Genomic DNA, 16,896 nt, shown 5'->3' with positions numbered 1-16,896 from the left:
TACACTGCTCCTCTGCCCCGATCACTTGGATTTGTGGTTCATTATGGTTCCAGTGTGTTCATCTTTCTACACTGAGGAGTTGTCAGACAGGCACATGGCAGGTGATTAATGATAGTTTACTGCATTGACACAGCTTTTTTAGAGGGTGTTGCATTTCTTTTTAGAGGTAAGGGCAGCCAAAGGCTGGAGCTGCAAGTAGACCTGGTAGAGTAGAGACAGGAGTTGGGAGAGCTTGGAGGTCAAGCAGGCAACAGTGCACAGGACAAAGTAACAGAAAGCTGCATACTGCGAGGGCTCTGGAAATTGGAAGAACACCCTCTTGAATTTTCTTTCTTTCTTTTTTTTTTTGAGACGGAGTCTTGCTCTGTCGCCATGCTGGAGTGCAGTGGCGCAATCTCGGCTCATTGCAACCTCCACCTCCTGGATTCAAGCGATTCTTCCGCCTCAGCCTCCCGAGTAGCTGGGACTACAGGCACGTGCCACCACACCTGGCTAATTTTTATATTTTTAGTAGAGACGGGGTTTCATCATGGCAAGGATGGTCTTGATCTCTTGACCTCGTGATCCGCCCGCCTCCGCCTCCCAAAGTGCTGGGATTGAGTTTTCACTTGAATCCTGTTGAGAGCCTTGGCAATGGGAAACAATGTGGGGCTGAGGCGAGAACTACATTGGAGGAGCCAGGGAGCAGTCACAGTTGCTTACACAGGGTGAGAACTACATTGGAGGAGCCAGGGAGCAGTCACAGTTGCTTACACAGGGTTGCAAGGATTCGTGCGCCCATCAGCCATATTGGAAAATCCTGATAATTTTTGGACTATCAGAGCACTCAGAAGGATACTGTTATCATTAGAGAGATAAAACTAGGCCTGAAGTTGCTCTGGGCCCTTGTAAGAAAGCGTAAAAGTAAGCCTCTTATGCGTAATTTCCCAACGATGGCACTGTTGACTTCTTTTTGTGTGTGTTTTTTTTAATTGACTTCATTTTAATAAAAATTAATAGATTTTATTTTTCAGAGAACTTTTAGGTTTATAGAGAGAATTTTCATAAATCGCTACTTCCCCCTCACAGTTTTCCCTTTCATTAACAGCTTTCATTACTACGGTGCATTTGACACATTTGATGATAATAATTAAAGTCCGTAGTTTTCATTACAGCTCACTCTGTTGAACACTCCATGGTTTCTGACAGATGAAGAATGACATGTATCTTTCTGTCATGGAGTACTTTCCCTCCTAAAATTCCCCTCTGCTCCACCTGTCTATTCTTGTTCCCCAGCCCCACTGCTGGTGCCTGGGAACCACTGCTGTTCTACTGTCTCCATAGTTTTGCCTTTTCTAGAATGTCACACAGTAGGGATCCTAGAACAGGGAGCTTTTTCAAATTGGCGTCTTTCATTTGCATTGTACATTTCAGGTTTCTCCATGACATGTGATGGCTTAATAGCTCATTTTTTTGTATTGCTGACTAATATTTCATAGTTTGGATGTACCACAGGTGGTTTATCCTTTTACTCATTGAAGGACATCTTGGTTGCTTCAGGTGTTTAAAAATTATGAATAAAACCTGCACCTACAAACATTCATGCGCAGGTTTTTGTGTAGACATGTTTTCAACTCATTTAGTTAATATGAAGGAGCAGAGTTGTTGGATTTAGGGTAAAAGTGTGTTTGGTTTTGTAAGAAACTGCCAAACTGTCTTCCAAAGTGGCTGTATCATTTTACATTTCCACCAGCAATGGATGACAGCTTTTATTGCACTACGTCCTTGTCAGCGTTTAGTGTACACTCAGTGTTTTGGATTTTAGCCATTCTCATAGGCACGTGGTGGTAGCTGCTTGTTGTTTTGATTTGTAATTCCCTAATGACGTGTGACATTGTGCAGCTTCACACGTGTATATTTGCCATTTGTAGATCTTTATTGGTGAAGTGTCTGTTCTTGCCTTTTGTCTTTATCTTTTCATCTTCTTAACTGGTTTTTCAAGAGCAGAGGTTGTTAATTTTAATGAAGTCTAGCTTATCAGTTTTTTATCATGGGTTATGCTTTTGGTTGTAAAATGCACAACTAGATGCGTAACTAAAAAGTCATCACCAAACCCAGGATCAGCTAGATTTTCTCCTGTGTTATTTTCTAGGAGTTTTATAGTTTTACGTTTTACATTTAGGTTTGTGAGCCGTTTTGAGTTAATTTTTGTGAAAAGTATAAGGTCTTTGTCAAAATTGACTTATTTTTGCATGTGGATGTCCAGTCCTAGCACTATTTGTTATAAAGACTGTCTTTTCTACATTGAATCGCCTTTGCTCCTTTATCAAAAATCTTGATAATATTGAGTCTTCTTATCCCTGAACGTAAAATCTCTCTCCATTTATTTAGACCTCCTTTGACTTCTTTCTTTAGAGTTTTGCAGTTTTCATCATACAGCTCTTACACATTTTTTGTTAGAGTAATACAGATTTCTTTTTAATGCTTACATAAAAAATATTGTGTTTTAAATTTCACATTCCAGTTGTTCATTGCTGATCAATAAGAAAGCCATTGACTTTTTTATATTAACATTGTATCCTGCAACTTTGCTGTCATTGCTTGTTAGTTCCAGGAGGTTTTTGGTCAGCACTTTGGGATTTTCTACATAGGTAATTGTGTTTCCTCCAAACAGACAGGTTTATTTTTTTCTTTCCAATCTCCATCACTTTTATTTTCCTTTCTTGTCTAATTACATTACCTAGGACTTGCAATATGGTCTTGAATAGGAGTGATGAGAAGGGACATCCTTGCCTTGTTCCTGATCTTAGCAGGAAAGCATCTAGTTTTCCTTCATTATGTTCCTACATAATAATTATGTTATTAAATGTAGGTTCTTTTGTAGATGTTCTTACCAAGTTCAGAAAGCTCTTCTTGTTTGCTCAGAGTTTTTATTTGAATAAGTGTTGGATTTTTTAAAAATGCTTTTTATGCAACTATTGATATGAATTTTCTTCAGCCTGTTCATGTAATGAATTACCTTACTTCATTTTCAAATGTTGAAACAGCCTGGCATGCCTGAAATAAAGCCTACTTGGTCACGGTGTGTAATTCTTTTATAGATTGTTGTGTTTCATTTGATAATATTTTGTTGAGAAAATATTTTTGCATTTGCGTTCATAAGACATAGTCTGTAGTTTTCCTTTCTTATAATGTCTTTGTCTGGCTTTGGTATTAGGGTAATGCTGACCTCATTTAATGAATTAGGAAGTATTCCCTCTGCTTCTGTTTTCTGGAAGAAATTGTAAAGACTTTACATAATTTTTTACTTATATGTTTGGTAGAACTCACCAAACATCTGGGTCTGTTGTCTTCTGTTTTAGAAAGTTACTAATTATTAATTAACTTCTTTGATATAGGCCTATTTATATTATCTCCTTCTTGCATGAGTTTTGGTAATTGTCTTTCCAGGACATGGTTCATTTCATGTAGGTTATAAAATGTGTGGGCATAGAGTCGTTGATAGTGTTTCTTAATTTTCCTTTTAATGCCCCGTGTGATCAGTAGTAATGTTCCTTTTCCATGTCTGATATTAGTCATTTGTCTTCTCTCTCTCCTTTTTTAAAGTTAACCTAGCAAGAGGCTTAACAGTTTTATTGATATTTTCAAAGAACTTGCTTTTTTAAAAGTAGTATTTTATAATACAACAAAGTATTTTCAGTTCTTTGTTCCAGACCCTTGTAACATCACTGCCATATATCTCACTGATCCATAAGGTATTACTGTAACTAACATATTGTTGCTATTATTATTTTTAGAAAAAAATGTTATGTTAGATTACTTAAGGATACGAAAACAAGATTTTGTTTTATCTTCACATATTCCTTCTCTAATGCCCTTTATATAGATACAAATGTCTGACCTATTTCATTTCCTTCCTTTCTGAAGAACTGCTTTTAACATTTTTTTCCGAGGCAAATCTACTAGTGACACATTCCCTCAATTTCTGTCTAAGAAATTCTTTTCCCACCTTGGAAGGAAAATTTTACCTCACACTCTTCTTACTCTCATGGTTTCTGAAGAGAAGGCTGATGTGATTCTTATTCTTGCGCCTCTATAGGTAAGGTGATTTTTTTTTTTCCTCCAAAGCCCTAGATTTTTTTTCCTTTGTCTTTGATTTTCTGCTTTACTTTGATATATTTGGGAGAGGGGAATTTATACCACCTGGTGTTCTTTGATTTTTTTTGGATCTGTGGTTTGGTGTCTGTATTTAGTTTGGATTCGTTGGAAAGTTTTCAGCCATTGTTACTTTAAATATTTCTTTTGTTCCTTTTTCTTTCTTCTCTCTCTGGTATTCCCATTATGTGTACATTACACTTTTGTAATTGTCTTGCAATTGTTGGATGATCTCTTCTGTATTTTTCATTCTTGTTCTCTTTGCATTTTAGTTCTGGAAGTTTCTACTGACATTTCTTCAAGCTCCCTGATTCTTCCCTCAGTTGTGTCCAGTCTACTGATGTGCCTGTCAAAGGCCTTCTTCATTTTCATTGCAGTGTGTTTGATTTCTAGCATTTTCTCTTGATTCTTTCTTAAGTTTCCATCTTTCTGTGTACATTCCATATCTGTGCTTGAATGTTGTCTACTCTTCCCCTCTGGAGCACTTAGCTTATTCATTATAGTTGTTTTAAATTGACAGTCTGAAATTCCAGCATCTCTGCCACATCTGAGTCTGGTTCTGGCGTTTACTGTCTCTTCAAACTGTGTGTTTTTTTGTCTTTTAATGTGCCTTGGATTTTTTTGTTAAAACCTAGACATGATGTACTCATTACGTAAAAGGAATTGAGGTAAATAGGTTTTTAGTGGGAAATGTTATGTTTTTCTAGGGATTAGGCTGTGTTACTGCAGTAGCTGTGGTGTCAAAAGCTAAGCTTTTGTCTAGTGTCTCATTTTTGTCTCCTCTCTTGTCTTTAAGTTTCCCTAGAGACTTCTTAAATTCGATCTGAATGGTGCAATTCTTTCAGTTGTATTTCCTGTTGTTACAGGAGCATTACTGATGGTGTGGTAGAGAGTGGAGAGAGGGGTTGCGTTCTGTAGCTCGGTGATCAGATCTCAGTCCCTGGGCTGTGGCCTTCACAAGTGCTTCTCAGTTCTTCCCTCCCTCCTTGGGTGAAACGTAACACTAGAGGAGCCTTGGGTTGGTGTTTCCCTTCCCACAGGCTGGTTAGGCTTTGGTAAAGTAGTTTCTTTTGAGGATCTTATTAAGAAAAATGGAATGCTTTGGTGGAAATCAAAATGGTTATTTTTCCCTTCTTGATGGAAACATGAGAGAATTTTTATTGATCTTAACAATGAGAACTTGTTGTAGGACTTCTGAAGGTGAAACTCATAGAAGGGTGGGATTCCCTGGAATACTGGGCACCCCTGAAGCTTTTAACTCTCAAACCTGCCGCCTCCCAGCCTTCAGCAATTTGCCACTTACAGTTTAAACTTTCTTGCCTTGGTAGTAGTTTCTGTGGGAGGTTTCTGCTCTGGTAAGTTGTGATTCTCTGTGTCTGCCTGCCTGTCTTTCCAGTTTTTGGAGCAGCAGTTTGCTCTGTGTCCTCGATTCTCTGCTGAATCTAACAAGATTCTTGATTTTCAGTTTGTTCAGCTTCCTGCTTGTTAGGGTGGAGTGGTGACTTTCAGGTTCTTCATGTGCAGGAGTGGAAATCTCAAGCCTGCACTACTTCCTTTTATCATTTCTTTTCTTCCCTCTTTCCATGGCTCTCTTTTCTTTCAGCTCTTCAGTTGCTCTGAACTGTCCTCTGTCTTCCTTCCCACCACCCGGCTCTGGAAGTTCAGGGGTCTGCCATTTACCCTCTTCTCGGCCTACGTTGCTCTCCCCTAATGGCATATCTCCCTCTCCGGCTCTAACACCTGGTCAGCGAAGTCTCCTTGGTCTCGTCAGCTTTGGTGTCCTGAGTGTCCAGCATATCAGGGTATCTTCAGAGTCGGTGTCTCCAAAACAGAGTTTATTTTTTATTAGCCCTCCATCCTCCCATCGTTCACCTTACCCTCCTCTCTTCTTTCACAAACACACCAGATTCCCCTCTTCCTTTTTTTGTGTTCATTGTGCTGATACAGTGACTACCATCCACTTACTTGTCCAAGCCAGAAACCTGAGTGTTACTCTAGACTGTTCCGTCTTTCTCATCACCCTCCACATCGAATCACTCACACGGTCCTGACATGTTTACATCTCAAAGGAAAAGCACGGTCATCTCTGACCCCACTGCCCTCTGTCAGTTTCCCCTCTGAAGCCCGGAAGTCTGTCCTGTCAGCCCTCCCTGCCTCCTGCAACCCACCCTCCATGCTGTCCACTCTGCAGTGTTCCGGAAAACATAGCTGCTCCTCTGTGGCCTACAGAAGCTGTCTCCCACATGGCATCTGTAAGCAATTCATTGAGAGTATAGTCATAAAAATAATAGAAATTCTGTGTATATTTATTTTTCTTTATCTCAACTTATACAAATGTTTTCTTTTTGCAATGTAATAAAATGCCACATGCACATACTTTATAAATGTACTTGTAGAAGGTTGAATACTCAAAAGTTATTTTACTGTACATTGGTGAGGAAGCTTAGAGGCCACGGCCTATGGCATATGGTTCTAGTTCCTCAGCTGGTAGACCAGGCCCTCTGTTTTCTGACCCCGCCTGCCTTTTCCAGACTCCAGTCCCATTCTTTCTCCATGTATCCCTGCTTTGGGAACTGCTTCATCTTTAACCACATCCTTTCTAGAAGTTACCAGGCTAATTTATGTCATCGTACATTAGTTACGCTGTTGCTTCTGCCTAGAATTCCTATTACGATTCCCATTTTCCATTCCTCATCCCAGCCCTGCCTTGCAAAGTCTGATTCCTTTTTCTTTTCTTTCTATTTTTTGTTTGTTTGTTTTGAGACGGAGTCTCGCTCTATCACCCAGGCTGGAGTACATTCTCAGCTCACTGCAACCTCTGCCTCCTGGGTTCAAGCAATTCTCATGCCTCAGCCTACCGAGTAGCTGGGATTGTAGGCACCTGTCACCATACCTGGCTAATTTTTGTATTTTTAGTAGAGATGGGGTGTCACCATGTTGGCCAGGCTGTTCTTGAACTCCTGACCTCTTGATCCACCTGCCTCGGCCTCCCAAAATGCTGGGATTACAGGCGTGAGCCACAGAGCCCTACAGATTGTATTTTAATTCCTTCCTGAGACGCACTCCCTGGTGCTACTCTGCATTCTGCAAGTACAGTAATCACGCTCTCCTTTGCTCTCTCATTGTGCAGTGTTCATTCATTCATCCTTCGGCACTGCCTATTGAGTGCCGCCTGTGTGCCCGCTGCCCCAAGCCTGGGACACAGTGTAGTTAGTTCACATCTCTGCCTCCTTCAGTGCCAGCTGCTTAGACACAAAAGCTCTTCATTCCTCTCCTCCAGCATGCTGCAGGTTTGCTGAGAGTATGCTTGAGTGAACAAACCAGCGGGGGAGGGCACCGGATCGTGAACGTCTCTTCCAACACTAAGATTTCTGTTAAACGAAAAATCAGTCAGAAATTAAGGTGTAAATTTGTGGATGTCCACAGCCAAAATTTCATTTGTTGTGCAATTTATGTTCGCTTACTAAACTCATTCATTTAGTGGTAAATATAAGTTTGTATATATTTTATATATAAATTTGTAAGAACTCTATTTTGTGGAATGAAGTGTTGTGGAATTCTAGAATCACATAGTCAATTGAAAAAAATGTATATTTTGGTAATCCCAAAAGGTAGAAGTTAATGAGCACCTACAATATTCTAGAGCCATTATTTTTGGCTATGGTTATACATTTTGGCTTGACTTTTAATGGCTCAAATCTAACATTCAAATCACATATTTTGGGTTTGCTTTGATTTATGTTGGAATATGTAGAACATAAAAAATTATTTTTGGGTGAAGAACAATTTGCCTTAGCAGTTATGTTGTCCTTAATTTAAGATATGTAACTATAAAACAGATAAGTTAAGATCTGATTATTTATATTCCAGGCATTTTTTTCATAAATGAATATTTTACTGGATGAGCACTTTAAATTCACTTACTATGCCTCATGATTTGTATTCATTTAATATTTATATGATATATGTCACAAGTCTCTAGAATATAACTCATCAGATGAGAGTTACCATTATAACTGAAACATTGTATTTTGCATATAAATGTGATAAGGAATGTATACAGTGAGCAGTTGAGACAGTGATTAATTGGGTTAGTGAAAGAGTGAATAATGTGGAAGGGACAAAGATTAGGGAATGATATATCTGCCTTAGTTACTGACTTACTGCTAACACTCGTAATAATCAGTCTGTTGTTCTGAAGAAAACTGTGTCTGAAAACCCCTCAAATGATAAAAAGACACTTTTATGTTTGAATCCTTCTTTAGCTCCAGTGATCTTAAGTGTTAAATGAAAAGTTAATTGAATTTACCTTCAGAAATTGAAATAAACAAAGATGCTGTTGACCTCTCTTCCTTCTCATAGGTATAATATTGAGCCCAGCCTATACTGCCCATTTTTCTCTCTTGGAGCATGCATGGAAGGCCTGAATATTTTGCTTACCAGACTGTTGGGGATTTCGTTATATGCAGAGCAGCCTGCAAAAGGAGAGGTGTGGAGTGAAGATGTCCGGAAACTGGTGAGCTCCCGCTCAGCCTGCAGCTGCATGCGTTAGCCTTTCAATTTGGGAGTTGAATCAACAGCAGTTTCATCTTTACGTTAACTTTGCCCTGATTGTGTCCCCTGCCTTATTTCTGCTTCACAAAAAAATCTAAATTGCACTTCTGATTTAGGACACTGTATAAAGTATCTAAACATAAAATAGCAGAGTTATCTTAAAAAAGTTTTCTAGGGTGGGATATGCTGGCTCACGCCTGTAATCCCAGCACTTTGGGAGGCTAAGGCGGGCAGATCACGAGGTTAACAGATTGAGACTATCCTGGCCAATATGGTGAAACCCCGTCCCTCCTAAAAATACAAAAATTAGCTGAGCGTAGTGGCACACATCTGTAGTCCCAGCTACTTGGGAAGCCGAGGAAGAAGAATCACTTGAACCCAGGAGGTGGAGGTTGCAGTGAGCCAGGATTGTGCCTGGCAACAGAGCAAGACACTGTCTAAAAAAAAAGAAAAAAAGACAAAGTTTTTTAGGAACCTGATAGAAGGTTGAATATATAAGCACCTTCATATATTCACAAATGGTAGTTATGGAAAAATTATTCATTACTTTGTATGTACCTCAGTGCTGTTTGTTCCGTTTGGTTAATTCTCAGATCCATTACATGAGAGACCTTTTTTCTTTCCAACCCCCATCCCATGTTGTAGGGGTTTATGTTTGCATCAGATATTAATTTATGTCCTATGTTCTGATTTATTTAACTTCTTTGATAGTCACTTCAAGCCTAGCAATCATCCTTCTCCTGTGAGGGCCTACTGTATTTGAGGCATGAATATTTAACATTTTTCCTTATAGGATTTGAGGCTTTGTTGACCTGTGTGTTAGTCACTAAGGTGTGGTATTGTTTTGTTGTTTGATTTTTGCTAGCGTGCTTACCACACTGTGCTTTCTTCACTATATTTTAAGAAATACGAACAATCTCCTTGTCTCTCGGCCATGTCTCGTGAGTGTAGAGTTAGGTATGGCGGTGGGATTGAAAGGAGAGTCAGGGTGGGAAGACGTTCATCACTGCATTGATTTACCTCGATATCTGTTTGTATTATAAACTTCCAAAAAAGATAGAGGTTGATAAAATGCAGAGATATAATAAAAAGAAAAACTTGTAAGAGGAAACTGAGAGGACAAAATGCAGGTGATTACGAGGTTTCCCCAGAACTGCAGAGTCTGCACTCCACTGAGGTCCAGCACTGTTCACCTCTGTATCCCAAGTGTCTTGAAGAGTTCCTGGCACCAAGTAGGTGCTTAATAGATATTTGATGAACAATGAATATATACTTGCAAGTAATTTTAAAGCACAAAATTGAGGTTCTCTTTGATGGAATCCCTAAATTCTGAAAGGACAAAGAAGGCAAGATGGAGAGTAGCAGTTGAGTCTCCTATAAGCTATGCCTCTCGGAGAGGGGACAGTTATATGGATGACTTTGAACTCAAGCTGGGAGCTCCATTGTGGCGTTTTCAAATTCAAGGTTGTAATTTGCTTGGGCATGTATCATGACATTCTAGGATTTGAAGGAAAAAATAATTTTGCTGCTTAAATTATCCAGCCAGCACTTCTTCCCAACTCTTGTGGGTGGTTGGTAAAGGTATTGGAGAGGATAGGCATTCAGGACAAAATGCCCTTATGAGGAGGATTTTCTCTCCTGGACACAGAATTCTCAAACCAAAATCATTCGAGAGATGGAGCAGAAGAGGATAGGGAGGAAAAGAGAGTCTACCTTGGGATAATGTGGGATATAGAATGTAATTAAAATTTACATTAATTATGTCTATATGTGTGGCTATAGATGCTTAATACACGGATTCTTGTGTTAGGGACATGGTCCTACTTGTAGAGTATTGGATGGCCTCATTTACCACTAAATTTAATTTTTTTTCCTAGGCTGTCGTTCATGAATCTGAAGGATTGTTGGGGTACATTTACTGTGATTTTTTTCAGCGAGCAGACAAACCACATCAGGTGATTCTTTCTTTACAAACTGGTCTCTCTAGAGCTCATCAGCAGTTCATATGTATTAACATGAACTTTGTATTATTTTTTAAATTCCATGATATTTAAAAGTTATTAATGATAGTCCGGGCGCGGTGGCTCAAGCCAGTAATCCCAGCACTTTGGGAGGCCGAGGCGGATGGATCACAAGGTCAACAGATCGAGACCATCCTGGTCAACATGGTGAAACCCCGTCTCTACTAAAAATACAAAAAATTAGCTGGGCATGGTGGCGCGTGCCTGTAATCCCAGCTACTCGGGAGGCTGAGGCAGGAGAATTGCCTGAACCCAGGAGGTGGAGGTTGCAGTGAGCTGAGATCGCGCCATTGCACTCCAGCCTGGGTAACAAGAGCGAAACTCCATCACACACACAAAAAAAAGTTATTAATGATGGTTACCAAATATATACATTTGATATTAAGATAGAGTTTTAAAATTAAAAAGTTTATGGAAATAATGACGTCAGTCTGCGTTTGTCTCTTTTACCTGGGTCATGGTATTAATTACAGTAATAATAAATGGCAGCTGATGTTTAATGAATCCTTATTTTTGCCAACCAGTGCACTAAGTCCTTTATACACATCAACCTTTTAGTGTCCACCTCAACCTTTTGACTCGGTTCTCACATTATGAGGCAACTGAGGCCAGAGAGGTTAAGTTACTTGGCCAGAAGTGCTAGGATTTGAAGGCATACATTCTGAGTAGATTCCCAAATTTTAGCTCTTTTCCATACTTGACAGGTCTAAAACTGCAGTAGATATTCCGTGTGGAAACCTTACCAACCACCAAGTAGCTCCTTATGTGGAAGATTTGAGGCAGCTCATCTCCTTTCCTTTAGCTGTGGGCCAGCTTTGACAGCCAGTCAGCTTTAGCAGTTTCATGCAGCTTGATGGGAAATGTCAAGAGTTTAGGTTAGAAGTTATAACAGAAATAATGTACCTTGTATTTGAATAGTGATTCACACTTTCCAAAGCACAGATTTTAACAGATGTGAGCTTATGAAATCTGGACAGCCACTGTGGGATTTGACAAGGAAGCATTCTAGAGATGAGGCTTGCAGAGGCAAATCCTTTTCCAAGATGATTTGGCTAGTAGGTGTGAAAGGTTACAACAGGGTGCAGGTCACCAGACTCTGAGGCGAGTGTCCTTCTTCGTTGCTTAAATGGGTGGGTGGTGGAGACTCACCTTTAGTGATTAGGAGCCCTGGCTCCTGATAGTCAGCCTGGGTTCGGAGCCAAGGTGCGGCAATTCTAGCTAGGTGTCCTTGGATGTGTTAATATTTCTGAGACTAGTTTTAGTTTTCTCACCTGAAAAGTGAGAAACCTGCTGCATAGGGTTGTTGCAAAGGATAAGAATAAGGTGTATATATGTACATAAATAAACAATAAGAATAGAATTAAAGTTTGTTCTCACACATTTTGGTGAAATTTTATATTCACTGAAACTGTTTTACTCTTTAGATTGCCGAGTACTGTCTTCCTCTTTTATGTTTTCTGATTCTTAAAGGATTGCCATTTCACAATCCGTGGAGGCAGATTAAAGGAAGATGGAGACTATCAACTCCCAGTTGTAGTCCTTATGCTAAATCTTCCCCGTTCCTCAAAGAGTTCTCCAACTTTGCTAACTCCTGGCATGATGGAAAATCTTTTCCATGAAATGGGACATGCCATGCATTCGATGCTGGGGCGAACTCGTTACCAACACGTCACTGGTGAGCCATGAAGAGGGCTTTTGTTTACTACAATCCTATACAAACATATATTTTCTTTTATACTGGGAAAGGGGCTTTTCATTTGGAAAATGTGGCCATTTCACCATGTCCTGTGGTCTTTATCTCAGATTGCCTCGTCCTGCCCGCCCCATGGTTGTGCAGCCTGATCCTCCTGTGCTTTTCTTATCCTTGCTAACAGCTTTCACCAGGGAATAATCTCACCCATCTGTCTTTCAAGTTTGTTCCTTTTTACATTTGACAGTGTTTTATATTGAATTTAAGTTTGTGGCTATGTGTGTGTCAATAAAAAGGTATCTCCTTAATACCTACCACAGAGTTAATAAGTAAGTGAATGAATGGTGTCTCCTTAAATCCAAAATCAGAAAACAAAATAAAGCTTGATTAAAAAGTAAGATGAAGTCCTATTAATTTTTCATATACTTTCCCCACGTGAAATTCTAGTTCTGCTTTGCAGTTTTTAATGCTGTTATGTGGCCATATTTTATGATATTACAGACTTTTCCTCTTCGCTGTCTTATCCTAAGTCTTAAGCTCACTGTCACATATGGTCAGCGTTAGACCACTAGTAAATTGTTGGCATCCAGCATTTATTAACTAACTTTACACACAGTATTTTGGACAAGGAGAAGGTACAGAAAAGACTTTAGGTGGGCTGAACAGAATCATTAAATGTCATTAAAATTTCTTACAGGATTTGTTGCTTTAAGTAATTTTGAGTTTAAAATATTATTTTTCCTCACTGAGAATTGACTTTGTTACAAAAAGCAATAAATGGATAATATAAAGTACTTGTAAAACAAAGGAAGGATAAAAGCATTAGGTAATGGAATTTAGTGAACTAAATACAAATGCTATATTAATATTAGAAATGTTTTAATTTGTGTTGCATGTATAGCCAGCATAGCTGAAGACAGGTTTGTTTGTAAAAGGTGTGAGCTATTACTTTATAAGGTGTTTTAGCAGCTGTGCAAATATTTTGTTTTACTTTTGATATAAAGGAAAATATATAGGATTATAATAAACTTTTCTGCAAATATGTACAATAATTTTATAGAAGCAAAATATTGATTTAATGAATTAAAGCTTATCGTAGTTCATCAGAAGTACAAATAAAATTTTAAAGGGTACATAAAAAGTAAGATAAATATATTGATTTGATTCATGCCAACTTTTTTTTTTCCTTGTTTCAGGGACCAGGTGCCCTACTGATTTTGCTGAGGTTCCTTCTATTCTGATGGAGTACTTTGCAAATGATTATCGAGTAGTTAACCAGTTTGCCAGACATTATCAGACTGGGCAGGTAGGAACAGTGATATTGTCATATTGTCCTTTGGGCGACATCCTGGATAAGCCGAACTCTTCTTACTTCTTCAGAACTCACCCTGTTAGTAACAAACGTTTTATTGTTTCTTTTTTTCCTGATTCCCTATCTTTTCTGTTTCCAAACTATGGAATCATAGTCCTAGCATATAGTCGTGTGTTGAAAAATAGCGATCCTTTATTATAAGCCTGGTAATCTACCATTTAGTCCTCGTAACCATCCCATAAGGAAAGCACTTTATCCCCATTTTCCAGATGAAGAAACAAGCTTTGTGTTAGAATAAGCATTCAAGCCTGTCTCACTTCTAAAAAACCTTTCTTCTGAATACTTATTCTGTTGGTCTGAATTTTTATGTTGTCTCATAAAACTGAACTGAGTGCCTTATTTTGCCAGTATGCTTAGCATCTCTGTGATGCTTGATCTGAAAATTCCTTAATTTTAAGGCTTAGATTTTAATGATGCATTGTAATATTAAAGATTTTCGAATTAAATGTGAGATACCTTACACTGTTAGCTGTAAGTTGTCAGCATTTTGCTGTTTACTGTCCACATGTATGTTGGAAGATGTGTTCTTTCCTCTCCCTCAGAATTCTGATTATATTAGAACTGTATTATGTGAAGTGATGTTTTTCCCCCTCAGACTGTATGTATTCCCTGGTACAAATGTAAATTGAATTCATCTTTGAATCCTTAGTACCTAGAATCTTGTTTCATACACACACAAAAAAAGCACTAAAAGAAATTAAATGAGGGGGTGAATAGAATTAGAAACAGAAGGACCATAACCACCTTTATTTGTGACTCTTGGTCTGATTACGTCTCCAGATGTGTAATATTATTTGGTGATTTTTTTAAACCTTGATTTTATCTGTTATTGTCAACTATAGAATAATCAGTGATCTTCTGGCAGGGCATGGTGGCTCATGCCTGTAATCCCAGCATTTTGGGAGGCTGAGGCAGGTGGATCGATTGAGCTTGTTCGAGACCAGCCTGGGCAACGTGGCAAAACCCTGTCTCTACTAAAAATACAAAAGCTAGCTGGGCATAATGGTGCATGCCTGTAGTCCCAGCTACTCAGGAGGCTGATACAGGAGAATCGCTGGAACCTAGAACCTGGGAGGCAGAGATTGCAGTGAGCTAAGATTGTGCCAGGGCACTCCAGCCTAGGCAATAGAATGAGACTCTGTTTCCAAAAAAAAAAAAGAATGAATGATATTCTGGATAACTAATCTGAGTAACTCTTCAGCATAATCTATTTCAGTTATTAAGGTTGGAAATTTGTGATCCAATTAACTACCCATCCATTAACTTACAAAGAACTGTTTGGGAATTATGTAGACTCCGCCAATAACAGACTGGCATACCCTACCATGTGATAGCATAATCCATCTAGGGCCACGTATTTTGGGAGCTGGGAATGATTAGAAGTTAATTGATTGCTCCCTGCCTGAGGTGCCTTGCAGCAGAGCCAAGTGCACAGGCAGGGCCACGAGGGAAGGGCCACGAGGAAATGGCCACGAGGAGGAGAAGTGCAGGAGGAAGGTGGTAAGGGAAAAAAGACAGAAGGGGCATTCGCCAGTCAGCTCTCAGCAGTACTCATCTCTTCCACTAAAAAATATTTATTGAGGACATACTGAGGACAGAGAGACGCTTCGGTCAGAGAACACTGAGTTTTAACAGTCTCCGTTCTCTCCGTTCTCGGCCTCCGAGAAACAGCCAAGAATAAGGCAACATCCTATTCCCTGCGGCCTTTAATTCCTAGGGAAACCGAGGAGATGGAGCTGACTTGGGCGTTGCCGCCCGAAGGCCAAGACGCGAGAGGCGTGGAGCAACCTCTAGACGGCTGGGGAGCCTGGCCAGGAGCTGGGGGCCATGGGCTGAGGAGGAGGTGGACAGGGAAAGATGGATTGGGTCTGCTGCTAGGTGCTGCGGAGCGCAGATGGGCGTTTGAATCCTGATGGAGGGGAAACCCAGTAAAGGCTTTCAGGCGGGAATCAAAGTTTTACTTCCAGAAAATCACCCTGGTGTCAGGGAGGAAGCAGATTGCAGGGGGTGAGGGTAGAGCCTAAGAGGCTTCCTGGAGATCGGCGGCTCCGGCTGCCGGGGCTCAGCCGATCTGCCCTAATTCCGGCTGCACAGCCTCTCTAACTACCCTTGCTGGGCGGCCTCAGCCCTGGTGCCCCAGCCCCACGCAGACAAGTACGTGGCTGTTGAGGGGTTGGGGTGGGAGGCAAGGGGCCGTCACATTTCCGAGGGTTCCACCAAGGTCAGGCTGAGGGAGGCGCCGCTTGGTGTGGGAGACGTGGGGAGCGCTAGTACCCCTACGAGGGGTTTCTGCGAGCCCCAGGAGTCCGAGGTTTCGGAGGGCGCTGCTGCCAGAGTGAGTGTGTGTGGTGCAGGGCTGGCACAGGAGGGCGTGGGAGCACACACGCGAGGTGACTGCACAAGAGGACTGGGCCTTGCACAATAGTCTTTTTTTTTTTTTTTTTTTTTTAAGTTAAATCTGGAGTGGAAATTCAACACAAATACAGTTGTTTTTTTTTTTTTGTTTTTTTGTTTTTTTAATTTCCATCTACTTACAGAGCAAACAGAGGAGCAAAGACCGGCTGGAGCCACTGGTCCAAGTGTGATAAAACGTCCCAAAGGAAAGCGCTTCCCAGTGCCTGTATTCTTACTAAATTCTTGTGTAAGAGGGTGCATTGTTGAACTAGATGCAAGAAAACCAGAGTAAGCCCAAGCCTAATCCGAGATAGATGAGATAGGAAGAATAGTTCAAAACTAAGCTGCTTTGAATTAATTCAAGTTTCAGACACAGAGGACTCGTCCAGTGCCCTTAAGGGACTAACAGACATAGTCTCTAAAGAATCTAAAATAATTTTGTGATTCCATGGAGAATGGAAACGTGCCCAAAGGCAAGAGACATGTAAATGCTTTGAGCTTCACAAGGGCTTGCCTCTTCTTGTCACTAATTAAGGCACCAAGGAGGTTTCTTTTCTGTTTTTTCAATTTTAAGGACAGTCCTAGCCTTAAGGATAAGAAGTTAATTCCCTAAAATCCAAGTCTTTGTAAATAAATGACATTCAAGCCCATAAGGAAAAAATAACAGGGCTACATGTTGATGCTTAATTTCCTATCCTGCTGCATTTCAGGAAATGATTTAACATTATGAA

General features: G+C 40.0%; 1 protein-coding gene across 1 annotated transcript in view; it reads left to right on the top strand.

Annotated features, from left to right (window-relative positions):
- MIPEP (mitochondrial intermediate peptidase) overlaps positions 1 to 16,896 on the top strand; it is a 164,521-nt gene that overhangs the window by 41,989 nt on the left and 105,636 nt on the right. Inside the window, exons 11-14 of the mRNA XM_002748900.6 lie at positions 8,497 to 8,650; positions 10,566 to 10,643; positions 12,180 to 12,384; positions 13,596 to 13,705. Coding sequence (XP_002748946.3) covers positions 8,497 to 8,650; positions 10,566 to 10,643; positions 12,180 to 12,384; positions 13,596 to 13,705 — 547 coding nt within the window. The remainder of the gene's footprint in view (positions 1 to 8,496; positions 8,651 to 10,565; positions 10,644 to 12,179; positions 12,385 to 13,595; positions 13,706 to 16,896) is intronic.

This window comes from Callithrix jacchus, chromosome 5 (genome assembly GCF_049354715.1).
Source record: "Callithrix jacchus isolate 240 chromosome 5, calJac240_pri, whole genome shotgun sequence".
In the NCBI taxonomy this organism is placed as follows: domain Eukaryota; kingdom Metazoa; phylum Chordata; class Mammalia; order Primates; family Cebidae; genus Callithrix; species Callithrix jacchus.
This window is presented reverse-complemented; position numbering and strand designations above follow the sequence as displayed.